Source organism: Lissotriton vulgaris, chromosome 3_1 (genome assembly GCF_964263255.1).
Source record: "Lissotriton vulgaris chromosome 3_1, aLisVul1.2, whole genome shotgun sequence".
NCBI classification, from domain to species: domain Eukaryota; kingdom Metazoa; phylum Chordata; class Amphibia; order Caudata; family Salamandridae; genus Lissotriton; species Lissotriton vulgaris.
The window spans coordinates 368,409,529-368,430,308 of record NC_141689.1 but is presented as its reverse complement, the minus strand read 5'-3'; the positions used below and the strand labels follow the sequence as shown (position 1 = coordinate 368,430,308).

Genomic DNA, 20,780 nt, shown 5'->3' with positions numbered 1-20,780 from the left:
CAACAACCAGCTATTAGGATTCATATCCCCCTAGAACAGGTAATAACTAGCCGATTCAATAACATGGGACAAAAATCTGCATGTTTTCCCAGATTCCAGGTACACCTATGCTAAATACAGACTCTTCTGACCAGGAACTAAATAACAGTGGGGTGGTGGGACTGGGTTCGGTGAGGGTGGAATGAAGGGCCTCAGGCGGTTTTGGATTCAATGGGGGAGTGTTGTCTGCGCTCCAAATGGTGCTGTGGGGGTTTGGTGAGAATGGGCTGCACCTCTGCCCCAAGTGCATGTTCCCCTCCAGCCACGGTTTTATCAGTTGTGGATCCATAACCAGTAAAACCGGGTCTGGAGTTTTCAGAGCTGGTAGTTTTGGCATCACAAACACTGCACCACTTGTAGTATAGAGGAGTAGTATCCCTTGTGAGTATATGACTATGCTATGTTTGTAAAGAAGACTGTAGAAGGAGAAAAAATAATAAAATTCACTGCCCTTAACATACATTTACTGTTCTTTATAGATTCAATACAATTACAATAAGTATTTACCTTGGCTGAGAAGTTTGGCTGTATGTAGGTCCTGAAATGAAACACCATCTTCTAGCTTAACAGGGCATTTCACGTTAAGCATAGTCAACAAGTAATTGATTCCATCTTTGAGAAACTACAACAGAATTGAGATGTTAACAATCGTGTAATGTTTTTACAGTTTTACAGCACAAAATAAGATACAAACATACAACCAAACACGAAGCTGTACCGAAGATAAAGCATCTACAGTTTGCTTTACAGTTTAAAAACATTAAGGTAAAAAAAAGAACAAACAAGCAGCAAAAGAGATAAAAGAGAAAGTTACTTACATGTCATAATAGTTCTCCAGCACTGATTTTCGCTCTAGATCTACAGGCCAGACATCCAAGCACCCACATTTTTAGTTTCAAATGTTTTCCTGGGACAATGTGAACTGTAATACAGTCAAGAGCATAGTGCCCAATGCCAGAGCTGTTGAAATTTCCCAGCAGAATTTGCAAAGCACTTGGACAGCAATCTTACTGCCCTCACCTCTATCCATTTACGTGAAGACTGTCTCTCAAGGAGATGAGTAGCTTTACATGGAAAGATTATTAGGCAAGACTACAGTATTCACAATGTGTACCTTTCATAGATTCATATGTGCGATTATTCCCTGTTATAGGGCTGATAATCCTCAGTCATTATTGTTAATGCAGGCATGTTCATGCACACAACATTTAGAACAGCCATATTCTATACACAGTTTATTCAACTCATTATTTGACCTAAACTCTGGCTAATGAGGTGGAGAGAGACAGATTTACAACAGCCCACAGAGGCTGAGCTGCTCAGGTTTTCAAAGATAGTCAAGGATTTAGCTATGACTGGAAGTGATGTATGTCAGTTTATCAAGGGATTAATTCATGGTTTTAAAAGCCGAACTATTACCTTCTCAATTACTTTTTAACCTTTTTTACATTCTTCTGAGGGCTTGAATTGTTCTCATGATCTATATCTGAGCTAGTAAAAACATTCTGTCTGCTAGGAGGCTTCACTCTAGTCAAGCCACATATCTTAAGTCTGTATTGCTGTCTTTTTCCCCGCTCAGACAACATATTGGGAGGAGTGAATCTCATGCACTAGTGACTCTTAGGCCATTTGGCATTGCACACATGAAATGAGTTACTTACCTGTAACTGCAGTTATCCAGTATTGGTATCTTTCATAGATTCACATGCTTGAATCATTCCCTGTCATCGAAGTGGGGGTCCCACGGTAACATAAATAAAGCAGTAATTACTAAGTCTCATAGGCTATCATGGAGAGAACCCTGCATTTAATAGCCTATCTACCCCCTTTTCTAAACAAAGTACCAAACTTAAATATAACCAATCAGCACCCTCTAGAATTTTCCCAAGAGAGGCTGTGACCCTCAGATTTTCCAGCACAAGAGAGAACAGTCTTAATGTAGTGTCAGAGAAGTCTCTTCGGGGAGGAGGGTGGGATGCATGTGAATCTATGAAAGATACCAATACTGGATAACTGCAGTTACAGGTAAGTCACTCTTTTCTTATCCAGTATTGGGGTATCGTTCATAGATTTACATACTTGAATCAGAAAAGTAAGCAGTTACATATATTTAGTAAGCACCTTAGTGGATGGCGGGTAGTGCTAAGAATACTTCCCCATGTTTTCACAAAAGGTATTGTGGGAGAGATGGGCGGAAATAGAAGCTAGGAGGCTTTATAGGTTTGCCAATGATGTAGGTTTATTATAGTTCTTGTTGTACAACAATCCTTTTGAATGCAAGTCCTGTTGTGGATCTCCGTCCCCTGGTCCTTCTTCTTGGTATCAATCAATCAGACATTTGTAAAGCGCACTACTCACCCGTGAAGGTCTTAAGGCGCTGGGGGGAGGGGTGCTGCTACTGATCGAACAGCCAGGTCTTGAGCAGCCTCCTGAAGGTTAGTAGGTCCTGGATCTGCCGCAGGTTAATGGGGAGGGTGTTCCAGGTCTTGGCGGCGAGGTGGGAGAACGATCTGCCGCCGGCGAGCGCTCTTTGGATGCGGGGGATGGTGGCGACGGTGTGGTCGGCATAGCGGAGCTGGCGGTTCGGGGCGTAGAAGGTGAGTTGTCTATTGAGGTATACTGATCCGGTGTTGTGTAGCGCCTTGTGTACGTGGGTGAGGAGCTTGGAGGTGATCCACTTGTTGACGAGGGCCAGTGCAGGACTTTCAGGTGGGGTGTGATGTGGCTGTGTCGAGGGATATTGAGGATGAGGTGTTCAAAGGCGTTCTGTGTACGTTGTAGTTATTTCAGTATTTTGGCATATACTCCAGCATAGAAGGCGTTTCCGTAGTCCAACATGCTGGTGACGAGGGCCTGGGTGACCATTCTTCTAGTTTCGGTGGGGATCCATCTGTAGATCCTGCGGAGCATGCAGAGGGTGTTGAAGCAGGAGGATGAGACGGTGTTGACTTGCTTGGTCATGGAGAGTGCTGAGCCGAGGATGAATCCCAGGTTGTGTGCATGGTCGGTGGGTGTCGGTGCTGCTTCCAGTGTGGACGGCCACCAGGAGTCATTCCAAGCTGAGGGGGTGGAGCCCAGGATGAGGCCTTCCGTCTTCACTGAGTTCAGTTTCAGTCGGCTGCACTTCATCCACTCGGCGACCGCCATCATTCCTTTGTGGAGGTTGGTTTTGGCGGTGAGGGGGTCCTTGGTGAGGAAGAGGATCAGATGGGTGGCGTAGGAGTTGATGTTGAGGTCATGCGATTGGGATATGAGGGCGAGGGGTGCCATGTAGATGTTGAACAGAGTCGGGCTGAGAGATGATCCGTGGGGAACTCCACAGATGATCTTGGAGGCTTCGGATCAGTATGGTGGGAGGCGGACACTCTGGGTTCTGCCGGAGAGGAAGGAGGTGGTCCGTTCCAGGGCCTTGTCTCGGATCCCTTCGTTGTGGAGGCATGTGAGTAGAGTGTGATGGCAGACAGTGTCAAAGGCGGATGAGAGGTCCAGGAGGATGAGGGCCGCGGTTTCCCCCATTGTCCAGCAGGGTCCTGATGTCATCGGTGGTGGCGAGGAGGGCGGTTTCATTACTGTGGTTACTATGGAACCCGGACTGGACAGGTCCAGGATGTTGTTCTCCTTGAGGTAAAGTTGACGATCTTCTCGACGAACTTCGCCGGGAACAGGAGCAGGTAGATGAGCCGGAAGATCTTGAGGTCTCTCGGATCCGCCTTGGGTTTGTTGAGTAAGGCAGTGATCTCAGCGTGCTTCTAGCTCTCAGGGAAGGTGGCGGTCTCGAAGGAGAGGTTTATGATCTTGCGGATATGGGGTGCGATGGTGGCGCTAGCCTTGTTGAAGATGTGGTGCCGGCATCGGTCTGACGTAGAGACGGAGTGGATGGTGTTCATGATTTTGGATGTGTCCTCGTCATTCCTGTTGGTCCTGGTGAGCAGGAGGTCGGTGTGGATGGTGGGCGGTGGGTCTGAAGTGTTGATGTCTGTCGGGGCGGCATGGTTGTTGAAGCTGTCGTGGATGTCAGCGGTCTTGCGGTGGAAGAAGGTGGCTAGGGAGTCGCACAGGTCTTGCGATAGTGGGATGTTGTTGGTGTTGGAGCTGGGGTTGGAGAGTTCTTTCACAATGTTGAGAGCTCTTTGCTGTTGTGTGCTTTGTTGTCAAGGCGGTCCTTGAAGGAGGACCTTTTGGCAGATCGGATGAGGTGATGGCGTTCTTGTGGGCTCCATAGCTGTCCGGTGTCTGTTCGAGGTGCCATTTCTTCTCGAGTATGTTTGGAGGCCTGGAGGTCGGCGGTGAACCAGCTGGCTTTTCTGTCATTGCATCTGTTGGAGGGTTTCCTGATTGGGGCGAGAGTGTTGGTGCAGTTGTCAATCCATTGTCTGAGGTTACGGGCGTCGGTGTCGATGGGGTCGGATGGGTGGTATTTAGCTGGTATTCGGTGACTTTGCTCGAGCTGCATTGGGGGGGTCCGTTGAGTGCAGTGGTGCGTGGTGGGTTTCTGGAAGGTAAAGTGGATGCAGCGATGGTCGGTCCAGTGGAGTTTGGTGGTGTGACCGAAGGTGACGTGGTATCTTGCGGAGAGGATTGGGTCGAGCGTGTGACCGGCGGAGTGGGTCGGTATTGTGTCGAGCTGTCTGAGTCCGAGGTTGCAGAGGTTGTCGATCAGGGTGGTAGAGTTGCTGTCGTTGTTTTCGAGGTAGAAGGTCAGGTCTCCGAGGAGGATGTAGTCTATGGAGGCCAGGGTATGCGTGCTGACGAAGTCGGCGATGGAGTCACTGAACTGAGGCCGTCGTCCGGGGGGTCTGTGGACAAGAGTTCCTCTTAGGGTGGTTTTGGAGTCGATGTGGATCTGGAAGTGTAGGTGTTGGGCGGTGCTGATGGTGTCGTCGGTGCTGGTTGAGACCTTCAGGGTGTTCCTTTAGATGATGGCGATTCCTCCTCCTACTATGTTGGTGCGGTCCCTGTGGGTGATCTTGTAGCCATCCGTGATGGCTATGGCGATGTCCGGTGCCGAGGAAGCGTTCATCCAGGTCTCTGTCAAGAAGGAGACCACTGGGGAGGAAGTGTCGAGCAGGTCTCAGAGTTCGACGGCATGTTTGCGTGCGGAGCGGTTGTTCATATGTTTGCATCTGAGGTGGTTGCGTTCTATCTCGTGGGCGAGTTGGTGGTTTGGAGGCTGGTGAAGCTGCAGCTCTGACAGGAGAAGGGTCTTTGGGTGCACTTCGGGGCTGCCAGGAAGCAGGTGTGTGATCATCCGGTGTTGAGTGCGTAGAGGGTGTTGGCGTCGTAGTTGTGGCTGTTGTCGTGGCGTTCGTGGGGTCCAGGAGGTCTGGTGCTGGGTGCAGTCGAGGCGCGGACGGGCGTGGACGGGTGCAGAAGGCCTTGCCTTAGGCGTGCCCACTGCGCACAGCTGCCATAAGAGGGGGAGGTTGGAGGGAGGAGCGGCTGAGAGGCGGGAGCGGGACGAATTGGCAATCGGGGGCAGGGCCACGGGGGATGCAGCGGAGGGAAAACAAGAGAGCAGACAGGTGGAGAACAAAGGGGTACAGAGGTACAGTGGCACAAAAGTAAAAAAGTAAAAAGCGAGAATTACAGGGGAAATAAGGGGACAATAGCAAAACAAGAACAGGAACTACCATGTAAAACACAGCAGAACAGAATGCAGATACCAGGGAGTGGACTACTAGCAGGAGGCAGAGGGGGGCCTCCATCTCACGGCAGCCGCGGGCTCAGGGGCATGGTCACACAGGTGCTGCTGTGAGGCATGGGGAGCGACCTGCCTGTAGACAGGGTCAACGGTTGCTCCCCAGATTACAGGTGTTTCTATTCACTGGAAAGAAAGCTAATAACTGAAAAAATGTTTTCTAGAGCATTAGTTTGATTCTGACTAAGGATAAAAGTTCACAATTAATTTAATTTAATGAAAGAATAATTGATGCTCTTTAGGGCATTGACGGGATCAAAACTCACAAAATACGAAGCGTTTCTTTTTGAAGGAACTTCCACATCTCCGTACCAATGTGCCAGCGGACTACAACTTTTTGTGTGCACTTCTCTTTTTATTTACAAAAAAACATAATTCCCACATGGACAGAGCACGCGTTCCACAATGATACTGTGAAAGATACCCCACAGGACAACACAACTGTCATGCAAGAGCATGCGCACAACATGGTTCCTGTACATAGTGCTAATCGTGGAAAACATCCTCTGAGTAGGCGCTTTCATATGTGGTTGCCCTATTGTGAAAGCAACACATCTTGATGAAAGAGACAGCTTTCTACATAAAAGGCACATGCTCACCGTTCCAGAGGAAACCTGAACACTGCTTGAGCAGATAAAGAGCAAAACTCTTGCAAATAGGCAGGACACCCATAACAGAGGCCGAAAGTATGTCCTACTCCCCTCCAGGAGGGGGAGCTGTGACATCACAAAGGTCTATAATTAAACAGATTCAAGTGGCAACCTGAAACTTCACTTTCAGCGGTGGAGGGGAGTTGAGACATCACACAGGACATTAAGGAAAAGAGAGTGTCACAGGCTGCCTTCTAGTAGGAAGGGGTAGCTGCAAATTTACAAAAGGCATTAAGTAAGGTAGATGTTGTGAGAAGTTAGCCCGGCATATGATGTCCACTAATTCTAGGGGGCACCTTGTACCAGTCTAATCGACCCTTATTGATGGTAGTTGTAAAGTCAATCCTATAGAAACCTATCCTAGTGGTAGCATGGACCAGCAGTCAACCGGCTAAGACTTCAGAGAGCATGTGAAGCTGGTTGTTTTACCAATTATAATCCCTTGAATACCAAATGAAAGAACACCACACAAGGTATATATCAAATATATATGTATTTATTCTAAACACAACCCCTATGCACTCTTTATGAGGTTAAAGGTAAAAGCACAATACAAGTTACTCAATTAGCATACGATAGGTTGCACATATACAGTTTTGCCCTAGGGGCCTCACAAACCATATACTAAAATAGTGGTATATGAGCCACTTCTGAAATAGAAAGTAGGCCTAGGGCCTAGGGAATCACTGGGGCTACTCTACACAACCAAAGGTTAGGAGGTAGGAGGCCCACAGGAGATGCGTGCAGTGTCTAAACACAGCCGCGAGTTACCATTGACTTTCTATGGGAAATGTAAAAGTTACAAAGTTACTGTTTAAGGGCACTTCCGGATGGACTACGACAAAACCCCTTTAGACTAGGACACTTCGAGAGTCAAGACCCACGGGAGCACCGGAGTACTCGTGTTACCCCCCCAGGGAAAACGGGTGCATAGTTGCCTTTTGGTGTCGGGTTTCGTTGTCGTTTTCAATGGAGATCTGCAAAGAAGTGCTGCAGCCGACCAGAGGAAAAGTGTCCGGGTGGATCCAAGGGTGAATCGAAGATCTGAAGAACCTGAAAGCAGAAGGGACAAGAGTCTGGGTCACTAGCCAGAGATGAGGAAGGAATCAGGAAGGAACGAGGCGATGTATCGATTATCTCAGGTGAAGAGGTGAAGCTTGTCTCTGCAGCCACGAGGTCCAGGAGGTGTCGACGATGACCAGGAGCTGGATTTGAGCTCTCCCACAAAGGATATAGTTGACTGCAGGGTCGGTATTCGGATTGGACCCAACAAGCTTTGGCAAATGCAATCCACGCAGGAGATGAAGATTGGCTTTGGTGCAGACCAGCAAGGTCTGTGGCGCTTCTCCTTTGCAGGGAAGCTGGAGCAAGCCTGGAGCAACCAGGAAAGCAGTTTAAGTTCAAAGAAAAGTCTTCAAGGGGCTCAATAGCCAATGGACTAGGAACCGGGAAGACGCATCAAGCTGAAATGCAAGAGCAGGCCCCACGCGGCACTCGTGGAGTGTGGAAGGCTGAGCTTCAGTGCAAATAGTGCTCGGTCTGGGGCTTCTCGTAACCCAATTCACAACTGTAAGTTACTTCAGGAGTCGATGTAGTTAGCAAAATGCAGGATGTTCAGGAGTTCCAATCCCACGTCTCTCGGGTCCGCCACGGGTCTCGGCTTTGCTGGGATCGTCGAGCAGGGTCAGAGATGTCTGGAAGTCCATGTCCTGTGTCACAGAGTCTTCGAGTTCTGGCGGGATATGGTTTGGATGGACTGTCCAATCCCATCAGTCGTCCCACAGGCAGCTCAAAGAAATGATAAAGAGGATGGTAAGTAGTCTGCACTGCAGTATGGCAATTTAGGAGAGAGTTAAAGTCAGGATCCGCCACCACACCCAACATGTAAGGAGAAAGAGACACCTAAGTGTCTCTGAGAGAAGGTTCAATTCTACTCAAAAGTGGAGGTCAGAGAGACTAGTCCCTCCAACCTATTTCTTTATAGACACCAGACCACTATGTCCCACTAAGGATGAGAGTAGAAAATGGGGGTGAAAAAAAAGGATAAAGAGGACGGTAAGTAGCCCGCACTACAGTATTGCAATTTAGGAGAGAGTTAAAGTCATGATCCGTCACCACACCCAACTATGTCCCACTAAGGATGAGAGTAGAAAATGGGGGTGAAAAGAAAAATAAACGTAGCAGGATAGAATAATATTACCCTAACACAAAACACAGTATCAGCTGTTATTCTATTTAAAAATTCTGTGTTCACCGTTGTGACCCATCCTTCCCGTCCCTTCCACCCCACTCCACTCCACTCCCTCATACTCCTACCCGGTTTCCTTAACTGATAGCCCAGGCCTGTCTCCGGTGTCACTCACCGTCCGAGTCGCAACTCTCCGGAGTTGTGGCGAAGTGGTGGATATCCACCACTCCTCGCACCACCTTCTTTGGCATTACCAGCGTCTTCTTCGCGGTCCTGGCTTCTTCTTAGAGTCTTCTTCGATTCTGCATCCTCGGCGTTCAGCAACTCCATCCAGTTCCGCATTCCGGTCTCTTCTGCGTCACCCACTCTCCTTCTTGCTCTGCCTTTTCTCCAAGCTGTCGTGGCTGCGATTGGCTTCTTTCCTACTACCCGACTCCGTTTCCCTGTAGGGAAGAGTGTCTGGACCAAGTGTTATCTTGGGGATTCGTCGAGCGGTTCCTTCTCCATGCGACAGAGGATTCGGTTCAAGGTAAGGGGGACTTTGGAGGGTATGCCATGAGGTCCCACCTGACAGGTATACTTTTTGAAAGTGCTGGTGAGAGTAAAAACACATAAAAGGTATTGATATGTGCAATTAATATATCGACTGTCTTCCAAACATAATTATATAATTTTCAAATTTATAGAATACACATCTTTAAGATTTTCTATTGATACTGACAATAGAATAGAAGTCCTCTACTTAAAGAGGCTGACCTTAAAGAAATACATTTTGTAGAACTGCTTGTCCCACGGCTGTGTCTGCCCACTGTGTCGACTCCAGGCAAAAATGCTGCGTGAACGTATGTGTTGTTTTCCATGTTGCAGCTTTGCCAATCTTTTCCAGTGGCACACCAGCGAACATGGCAGCTGAAGTAGAGACTGCCAGGGTGGAGTGTGTTTCACTGTTCTTGACAATGGTTTGCCACCCTTATCGTGGCAAAATCGAATTGTGGTTGCTATCCATCTTTCAATAGAAGTTTTAGAAACCGCAGTGCCTAGGTGGCCTTGCCAGTAGGGCACGAATAATTGATCCGTTTTGCGTACTGGCTAAGTCCTTTGCAGGTAGAAATGAAGACATATTTTGATGTCTAAAGTATGCAGAGCTCGTTCCGCAGGCGTAGAAGGATCGGGGAAGAAAGTCATTAGAAACACAGGTTCATTCAGGTGGAACTGAGAGGGAACCTTAGGAATACATTTTGGGTTTGTCCTGAGAATAACCATTTCATCCGTAAAGAAAAGGAATGGATGTTTTATGGTGAAGGCTTGTACTCGCTACCCTGTCTAGTTGATGTGAGGGCTAACAAGAGAGCCACTTTCTATGTTAGGTACTTGATGTCGGCCCTATGGATGGGCTCAAAGGGTTGTTTCATATATTGTGATAGGACTACATTCAAGTGCCACTCTGGGGAAGGAGCTCTGACAGGTGGGAAAGTATGAAACAATCCTTTTATGAATTGCTGTAAAATTCTTGTAGAGAATCGAGATGGGTGTTTCGGTGAGCATCTATATCTGGAGCTAGCTGCAAGGTGAACCTTAACTGAGGAATATGCCAACTCTGATTTTGCCAAGTATGGCAACATTTGTTCTGGGGCAGAGAGGTAAGGGTGCACCTTATTAAGCCGACACCATAGACAAAATCATTTCCATTTCAGTCTGTATGTCATGCTGGTGCTATCACGAGATATTTGCACTCTTGCTCAATGGTTGGATCCTTAAATTTGAAGAATTCAGGAGCAGCGCATGTAACTGAAGAGACGCTGGCTCTGGATGACGTATCTGACCATTGTTCCTGGTCAGTAGAGTTGGTGTTGGTAACAGACGGATGGGCTGGCCTTCCGAGAAGAGAAGAAGCTTGGTGTACCATTGCTGTCTGGGCCATCTGGGGGCTTTAGAAGAAGGCGGCAGTGTTCCATCTTCAGTTTCGTAAGGACCCTGGTTATCAGTCCTTAGTGGAATGGAGGGGGGGGGGGCATAAGCATATATCTCTGACTGGTGCATTGAAACGGCAATCCCTTGAGAATTTAGGAGAGGGAATCTGTTTGCAAAGAATCGGCATTTGGAATTGATTTGAGTCGCAAACAGATCAAGGCTGGTTTTCCCCAAACTGAAAAGATCCTGTCCAGCTGTTGTTGTTCGAGCTCTCACTTGTGGCAGTTGTCTTTTGTTCTGCTCAGAGCGTCAGCCAGAGTATTCCAAAGTCTTGGCACATGTTCCGCTGTCAAGGATATCCTGAGAAATGTTAACCAGCTCCATAGCTGCTCTGCGTCTTGTGGGAGAGATGGCTATTTGGTTCCTCCTTGCTTGTTGATATAAACATGCTTGTGGTGTTTTCCGTACAGACCATCTTCCCTGAATCTGAAGGTCTTGAAGATGACCTCTCCAACCTTCCATGGAAGCATCCATGGTGACTATGTATTTCAGGATAACTGGCGGAAAAGAAAGCCCCTGAGACAGATGTGACTTCAGTGTCCACCATCGAAATGCCTCCTTCATGCGTGGGGTGATAGTTATCACGTCATCGAAGGATCCTGTAGTTAGGATCCATTGACATTGGAGTTCTTCTTGCAGAGGTCTCATATGGAGACAAGCTAGTGGCACTAGGTCGATTGCTGAGGAGAGCATGCCCAGTAGAGATTTGTATGTTCTCACAGAAGTGTACTTTCTTTTGGAAAGCCTGAAAGCCAGAGCTTGCAATCGGTATGGTCTTTCCTGTGGGAGGGAAGCTTTGTTCTGTATGGTGTCAAAGGCCTAAAAACGTCATGGTTTGACTTGGAGAGATAGATGACTTTCTTTGGTTTATTGAAAGGCCTAATTTGTGAAACAGGTCCACACAATCCTTTGTAGCAGCTTTCGCAATGAACCGATAGAGTTTTCAGGAGCCAATCGTCCAAGTATGGAAATACTTGATGACCTTTGTTCCACAAGGCGGCTGCCACTGGGGCCAGAAACTTCATAAAAATCTGTGGAGCTGATTTGAGGCCAAAATGAAGGACTCGAAACTGATAGTGGGTACCAGCCACTGTGAATTTGTCTGGGTTTGGGCTGAATAGGAACATGAAAATAAGCATCCTACAGACCCAATGAGGTAATAAAATCTCTGCTGTTGAGGTCCCGAAGGATATCTGAGAGCGTGACCATCATTCTGAAGGTTTGATTTTTGAGGAATTTGTTTAGTCTTCTGAGGTCTAAGATAGGTCTCCACTCTCCTGATTTTTTTTGCGAATAAGGAAGAAACGGGAGTAGAAACCTTTCCTTCTCTGAAGTATAGGAACCCTTTCTACTGCTCCTTTTTTTTGCATAATCTTCGCTTCCTGTTTGAGTAAGTGAAGACAAGTGGGGTGCGATCCCCTTGATGGAGTGTTTGGTGGGCACTTGGTAAATGTGACCATAAGATATGAGGTCCAATATCCACTTGTCTGTTGTAATATCGCGCCAGTGACTGATATGGTTGGAAATGTTTGCACCTGTTGAGAAGGAGTGAAACAATGCTGGTACCCTGCTGAGATCACTGTTTGAGACCTGAGTTGCGTGATTGCGATGCTGGTTTTCTGAGAAAGCCCTGCCTGGAGAAACCAGCTGTTGTTGGCTGTTGATAGGACTGTTGTTGGTATCCCTGGCGATATTGTGGCTGGAAGGATTGGTAATTCTGGTTACGCTGGAAGCTTCCTCTATAGCTTGAAAAGTCATGACCTCGAGCTACACGAAAGGGCGCCTAACGGTACGGGAGGTTCTTGGGTGTTTCGTACCCTCCTCAGATGACACTCAGGCGACCTGTTCCTCTTATGTGATTTAGAGGAAGTGTCGCTCTCTTCACCTGATGATTCTCTTCTCTTTTTCTTCAGCCTGAGTAAAAGTCTGCCCTCTCTGTCTCTGAGAGTTCTGTTTGAAAAGGTGTGGCAGATTTTACATTGTTTTGCCTAATGATGAGGATAGAGGCAATATAAGCAATCCTTATGTGTGTCATCAATATACACCCTCTTCTTCCCACAGGACTGACAATGTCTAAATAGTCCCATCTTATCAGACATTGTCTATAAAAGTAAGAAGTATGACTTATCTGAGAGAAATTGTAGAAGAACTGAGCAAAGCTCAGGGAGAATCTCGTCACACACAACGTGCAGTGAAAATCTGAGGGTCACAGCCTCTCTTGGGAAGGTTCTAGCCGGTGCTGGTTGTTGATTGGCTATATTTAAGTTTGGTCCTTTTTTTGAAAAGGAGGTAGATAGGCTAATAAATGCATGGTTCTCTCCATGATAGCCTATGAGACTTAGTAATTATTGCTTTATTTATGTTACCGTGGGACTCCCACCTTGACAACGGGGAATGAATCAAGCATGTGAATTTATGAATGATACCCCAATACTGGATAACCATTTTTACGCAGATATTTTGAGTGCCAGAGAAAAGCCCATCCGGCTTTCCCTGGGTCCAAACTGAACCAGAGACCAGGAGTTATGAAGACATGCTCCTCCACACTTAAACAAATTCATAATCCTCTACCTCATACATATCTTACTCTTTATTGAAGCTTAGTTCTCTTTAGTTCTTGTAACCACCTATGCATTCTGACAAAACTGTAAATGGTACTTACAATTATTTTTAAAACCAACAACATATTGAACACCCTCCTTTTTGTCTGCTGTAAACATCACTTCTTAACAGGGTGATATAAAATGTGGTTCATTAATGCACATTCTCGGCCAAAAATCACGAAAGAAATTTCTGATATTCAAGCTCAATACGGTTTAAATATCTTTGGTATTCACAAGATTTGACTCAAAGGTTGGCATGCTCCCATTACTGCAGATCATCCAATCATAATTTCCTGAAAAATGACTGACCAGGAGAAAAACATGGGATATTAGGTTCTGAGTGTTCAGACTCATTGAAAGCCTCTGCTGCCCTTGAAAACCTATGAGAGTGGGAAAGATGTTTCCATGACCAGCTGTAGGAATCTAGGGAACACAGTGAAAGAAAGTGAGAGAGATGATGGATCGGATCTCACTCTTCTGAATGTATTTGTCTCAGATGAAGGATAGCAGGCACAGCACTACCTCAGTTTTTGAGGGATGGAAGTTCAAAGTAACCATCTGTGAGTAGGGAATATTAGCCAGATTGAACACATGTAAAATACAATCATAGAGGAGCCTACTAGTTTTTGGCAGTCGGTGTTGCTGGGTTGAGCCTTGAGCATACATACCTGTTCAAGAACTGAGGGAGCCAGGACGCCACCACAAACCAGACCAGTCAGAAGCTGAGGAATTAAGCACGAGTAAGGCACTTGGGATACTGAAAAATCACAGCACAAGAGAGAAAAAGGAGATCTAATGAGGGGACTAAGAGGGAACAAAATGCAACTGTGAAGGACTGAAAATACATGCAAATGGTATGAAAGAGAATAGCCATAACAAATCATGACTCATTGCCAGGTGAAGGCTGTATATCAGGAATTGTCTACCCTTTGCCATAGAAGTGACCCCCCACCACCTCCCCGAGCCAATACGGGAGCGTCCCTAAGAATGTTCTATTAGGCCTGGTCTAGCCGTGCCCAAGTTTTCCCCACCGCTTTAGTTTCCAATAGCCAATTCTCTAATGTCTCAAGCCAACTTTTACTTAATGAGGAGTCTTTGTTCTGACAGATTCCTGATAGAATAGAATTTATATACTGAAAATAATTCATTAAGTGTAACATCTAAATTGTAACAAAAGAGGAATCTGAGATAATGGCAGCCTCCATCATGCTCTCCCCCAATAATGCTATGTTAACTACACTGTCACACCAAACAGCAATAACATCTAAATTATTTAGCGATGGCTTTATCAAGTTGGTAGCGGCCTTTCCTCAGACAAAAAAATATATATTGCCATTTTAGGCTTAATAGTAACATGCAATTAAAAAATGCAGAAGTAGGCCCACCCAAGTTAATGGCAAACTGTGAGGACTGCAGATTAAGTCAACTAGCTGAATCCCTACCCAGTCAGCAGGTCACACTTTAAATGCTGTCTGGTCCCCACCTGACCCTTTTCAGTCATTTAGGGTATTTCCCTTGGTCTAGACTGACCACTTTCTTATAGATTTTGACTCTGGATCTGCAATAAACGTAATATCTATTCTAAGTATCAGATTTCTTATGGGCCCTTGTATAAGATCAGTTCAAAAACTCTAAAATACCTTGGCTCCCCAAACTGTGCTTGATTCGTCAAAAATCAACCTGCTCTGGCATTAATTGTTGGGCCAATAGCGTTCATCTCCAAGCTGACTCCAAGAACATGCGTAGTTAGTTCCTAATGGTCAACAGCATACTTGCTAGGCAACCATGTTACATAGTTGCAGCAGCTGCAGAAGAGACTCCAGCGGATCCAAAACGCCTCAGCCAGACTAATCCTCGACATCCCACGATCCAGCCACATCTCCGGACACCTGAGAGACCTTCACTGGCTCCCCGTCAACAAGAGAATCACCTTCCGCCTCCTCACCCACGCACACAAAGCCCTACACGACCAAGGCCCGAGCTACCTCAACAGCCGAGTCAACTTCTACGCTCCCAAACGCCACCTCCGATCAGCCAACCACGCCCTCGCCGCCGTCCCCCGCATCCGAAGAGCGACCACAGGAGGAAGGTCCTTCTCCTACCTGGCTGCCAAGACCTGGAACTCCCTCCCGTCCGACCTGCGCCTGACCCAAGACCACCTCTCCTTCAGGAAGAAGCTGAAGACCTGGCTGTTCGAGCAATAGCGGCACCCCCCCTCCCCCCAGCGCCTTGAGACCCTACGGGTATGTAGCGCGCTTAATAAGTGTCACTGATTGATTGATTGATTGATCTGATGTTTAAAAGTCAGAATCATAGTAACCTGTACTTCTGAGAAGTCATTGACAAACATCTTCGGAATCAGAAAAGTATTTTTGTTCTAGAATTCTATACAGATAGAGACATGTATGTATTTATTTCCCCCAAGAAATCATCTGTCGGATTATTGTTGGACTTGGTTCTTTTTGCAGGGTCATCCCAGAACCTTTTGCCTTCCTCCTGTATTTTGTCTGACCTGTTTATTGTGGTTTTAGGACTCTAGCACTGATCAGCTCTGATAAAGTGCCTAAAGTGCATGTGCTCTCTATGGTAAAATTGGTAAGATTGGTCTACGCCGGTTTGGCATATTTAATTTACCTATCAGTCCCTTATACAGTGGTATCTCATATACCCAGGGCAAGTAAATTAAATGTTACTGATGGGTTTGCATCGATACTTGCGCCACCCATCAAAGTAGACTTTCATACCTGTCTCAGGCCTCTGCCACTGCAGGGTCTGCACGCAGTTTACTGCCGCTGTGACGTTGTACATAAAGTGGCTTCCACGTCTGTGACTCCCCTTTTACTAAATATCAGTCACCCCTATGGTAGGCCCTAGTTTGCCCTATGGGCAGGGTGCGGTGAAGGTAAAAGGTAGGTGTGAGACGGCATCCCGGCAACCCCGACCTGAACACCGCCCTTCCCCGAACTTACCTCCTTCGCTACCCCCGGGATTGTATCCCCGGCCTCATAACGCCACCATAAGGACTCGACCTGAAACGCCAACAAGACCCCAGAGAGTCACACCCTTCTTTTCCCCACAGGGACCAACCAGAACATCGGGTCAGATGGACTCAAATATCGCGGACCCCGGAAGCTCCGCCCCTATGGCAGCGACAGCACAGGATAAAAGAGAGAACCCGGAAGTGCAAGTCGTCGGAGATTTGTGGCAGGAACCTCGGACTGGTGGTCGTAAAGGAGAAGGCGCTGGAGACGGAGAGCAGACGGGTGAAGCGGACGTGTGGACCGAAGAGTGGTGGAGTCCACAGGAGGTGGCTGTAGAGCGGCCGTAACTCAACGGGAGAGTTACGGCGGACCGCGTGAGTGCCTTTAACCGTATTATTGCCTGCTCGCTAGGAGTCCCTTGTAAAGTCCCTGTACAATATTCCCCTTCTCTATAGAAACACGTCCCCTGCACTGTATTATAGTTGTGTAGCACTACACTGTGTGCCCCGCCAATTCCTTCACATCCCGCCCGAACACCCTTTCTTCTTACCGCCCCGTTTTTCCTTTCTCCCGATACCTTCATTCCCTCACTGTCTCTTTTCCGTCCCGTCCCCCTACACGTCCCGGGTGTCGGTGAGTGTTGAAGAAATCCTAAGACTAGGATTGGACTAACGGTCCCTTGTTTTCTCTTTTGCTCCCTGCCCTCCGTGGATCCTCCACGTCACCGGAGCCGCCATCGGAACCAACGAAGACCGCGAGCTGTGAAGAAGACCCGGAGTGGACCCCGTACCCTGAAGTCATTTTTGTTCTCTTGTGTTCTACCTCGGTGACTATCTGCAATAAACATCCACTATAGCCCACTATATACGGCCTCCTCGCCTGCTTTTCCGGCCCGCTGCACACCCACCCTCACAGTAGGACATGTGCCTTAACTGTGAGGCATGTCCTGGTAGTGACAAACAGCCTATTTATTTGGTTTCTCACTGATGTGAGGCTGCCCTCTCATTGGGATGCATTGGGGATTTCCTGATTTGTGCTTCAGTGGTAAATGTAAATGTAAATGTATTTGAGCTTATATAGCGCACAGCTACCCACAAAGGGTTTCCCGGCGCTTGCTTAGGGAACCCGTCCTGGTATTCCCCTGTGAGATAACCCCGGCAGGGTATCCACAAGGTGAAAGCCAAGCATCCCGCCGCGAGGGGCCGTTGTGGAGATTAAGCAAGCTATTGCCCAGAGTCACAGAGTGTGAACCCGTGAGTCGAGAAGGCACCGGAGCGAGAATTATCGAGTCCGTGGAATTTTGAGCCCAAGACCCGCCGAGGCGGGGAATTGAACCCTGGTCCAGGGCCGATCTCAGCTTCCGGGTCTGCCGCCTCTAACCCCTGAGCCACACTTCTCCACAGATGGTAATTCCTGACATGAGAGGAGTAGCGTGCTCGAGTTTGGTAAGTTTGGAATATTGGTGATAAATGCTGCGTAGTAGTGTTCAGGGATTTATTATCACTATTTTAGAAACACCACTTTTTGAAGTAGGCATTTCTGTGTGCTGTGTCTTTGTGCCTGCCTGTTGTGTATTGACTGTCTGGCCTTGGAGTTACAGGGGCTGAGGAGGTGCAGTGGCTCCAGAGAGTCTGGGTGAATCAGCGCAAGGCTGAATAAGCCTGGGCTGCTTGGAGTGGTGGGGGGGAGTAGCACCTGCATCTGAATAGGGCTATGCCTGCCTTCAACAATGACGGCTCCGCCCCATGTGGTGTGGTTGGGGTCAGGGATTACACTTACAATGGGGAGTGTTGTGCACTAGACAGCTGCCCCCAGAACACGTTTGGACTGGGTCCAGGGCCCTGTACCAGGGCAGAACAAAGACTTTGTGGTATATAAATATTGGGGCTCTGACCCCATGTGAACTGAACTGGGGCTTACTTGTGGCAGGCAGGAGGACCCACCTTGGGATTGGCCTATTCTTGGGAGGGGGGGCTGAGAGAAGGATTGCCCCTGCGTCCTAGCCTGGCCTACCTGGCTGCTCCTTGCTACCACGTTCCCAATGCTCCCATGGGAGTGCAGACTTAGGTGCTTGTTCTTTTTGGGCTTGTGGCCCTGAACGTAAGTTGGAGGGGCGTGCTGTGACCAGTGTTCAGGTGTGGGCTTGTTCCTCAGTACAGCGTGTGGAGCACTTCCTCTGCACTGTGCCCCTCAGCGCTGTGTCTGCCCCCTAGGAGTGTGTGCTGGGCATCTTCAATTTCATTGTCCTGAGCCAAGAAGTGGGCTCTTTCTGTGGGACGCAGCAAGAACTGCCACGCGAGAACCAAAAGCCAGGTGTGCTTCTCGCGACTGGTTGTGGGTAGAACCCACTACTGTGAGGAGCTGAGTGAGGAAGCCGCCGGAAGCCAGGCAGAGGTCGAGCCTGGTTGTGGGCAGAGCTGCCTTCCAGAGGAGACAGGAAGTCTGGGAGAGCGGGACCAACAGAGTCTTCGCTCCGTGTCTTGCCCCCCAGCCTCCCCCTATGATCTCACCACTGGTCCAGGAATCTGGACCCGGAAGGCCCGGACAGGCATGAGGCTGATGCCAAAAGGAGAAGCAACATTGATGGAGACTTCACTCCATGTCTGCTGCAGCTGCACCAATGAGGTCTGGGGGGAATCCTTGCCCCTCACAGCATTTTTTCAGGTACCACTGGCAGCTGCCTGGGGATCAACTCACGAGTAGGGGGTAGAGGGGCCTAACATCTGTGGCCATAGCAGTGCAGCCCAGGACGGGCCTCCTATCTGGAACTGGCCGCAAGTGTGTTGGCACTCTTGGCATTATCGCAGCTGCGCCGCATGGTAGCGGGAAGCTGCATACTCATCACCAGTTTCAAGGCATTTTCCATTAAAGGAGTAAGGGTGTGTTGCGCCCCCGCCCTGGATTTGATGCGCTGGGCACTGGGTTCTTTCCTTTGGTTGTCAGGTCAAGCGAGACCCTAACAGAGGCCCCCACTCCTCTATATGGGAGAAAGAGGAGTTGTAAGGGCTATTCCCAGTGAGGTTATGGTTGCCTTTTCCAGGTTTCAACTACAGTGCACTGTGGATTACGTGAATAACTGATCTGTTATGCCCTGATGTGCTACAGGAAATCTGAGGGCTAATGTGTATTACTGCAAGTGTTTACTTTGGTGCACTGTTCCTACTTCTGTGTATGTGTAATATACTATGCTCAGTGCCATTAATTGGGTTGTGCGTAATGGGTTATGCTACAGTACAATGTTACTAATAGTTGTTGGTTATCCCTAAATGTAATGTTTATGACAATTGCATTACTGGCAACATGGTGTATACAATCCCTGCAGAGTCATGCCTCGTGGCACAGTGTATATATGTGATATGTTCTAATGTGTTTTATGAATAATACAAAGGCTATTTTTGATATTCATAAGAACAAATATATAATTTCTGGGTGCATAGGGGAACTATAGGATTGAATGCTTTTCGTATTACGCTCATCTATCCATTACATTGGATATATCAAAACCCACAGGGAGTTATCACGTGATATTGAAGGTAGTTCTCGTAAGCAAACACAATACAGTTATATAGATTGCTTTTTACAGTGACCATATTGACTTTCATTATATTTCAACTGATGAAAAAGATCAAGCTTCATTGCAAAATAGTGTGAAATACAGTGATTGTCAGAAGGCATATAATATACAATGTTAGGTATTCAAGTTGTTGTCAAGGCCATACCAAAAGTATTTTTGCGTCTCTTATTTCAACAACCTTGCAGTGTAAATCAATCTCAGCGATGCAACCAGGAAGCATGACAATATCCTGTGTCTTGGCTTATCTCTCTTGTAACGTTGCCATTTTCCCTTGATCTAATTCGAAGTTACATGTTGTTGATGTAAGATTAGCAGTGGTTTTGGAGAAGTGCAGAAGCTCTTTTTACTCCTAATGGATCTGGATTGCAACGTTAATGCATCTTGACTGTTTCACATACAGACAAGTCCTTCCTCACATGGAGTGACTAGACCTGTAAAGAGAAATTAAGTTTTCTCAACTGTAAAAATCAGCAATGTGAACTTCTGGGAAGCTCCGTCATTAAGACCATGAAAGTTGTGTATATAATCAGGCAGTGGATTCTCCGATTGTGGTACTGGACTAGGATCATCATCAGAGTCGTAATTATAATTTTGAAACTGAATTAATGTGACTATTGTTTCCCTGATCATTATCATTAATGCCATTGACATACCGGTGGCCTTAGAATCATCTGAATCGGTGTCATATTCCTGAATGGTCTAGAGTCAATGATGCGGCTGGCACTAGTGATGCTGTCAATGTAGGTGGAATTGAAGAATTGCTAGTTCATGGGACACTGATTGATGAAGTGGTTATCAAAAGGTCATTGATACAGCGACTGTCGATGAAGTGATAGCCCTCTATGTGGTTATCATCAATGTAAGCATCAAGAAAGAGATGAGAGTTGACATCAGTGCTATCTTCGATAGTGGTATTACCATCAAAGAGTCTCTTAACATCAAAAAAGGATGCTTGCTGACAACTGAGAATGGGAGGTCAGTGGTGTAAACGATTTCTTCATTTGTGAAGACTTGCCAACAGTCGTAGACAAAGGTTTAGTCGTCAACGGTGTCAAGAATCAGGAAATCAAGAAGTC

The 20,780-nt window shown here is 47.2% G+C and overlaps 1 protein-coding gene across 1 annotated transcript in view; it reads right to left on the bottom strand.

Moving 5' to 3' along the window:
• The window catches only part of RIMOC1 (RAB7A interacting MON1-CCZ1 complex subunit 1), a 515,078-nt gene that overhangs the window by 116,051 nt on the left and 378,247 nt on the right, over nucleotides 1–20,780 (bottom strand). Inside the window, exon 5 of the mRNA XM_086960587.1 lies at nucleotides 547–661. Coding sequence (XP_086816713.1) covers nucleotides 547–661 — 115 coding nt within the window. The remainder of the gene's footprint in view (nucleotides 1–546; nucleotides 662–20,780) is intronic.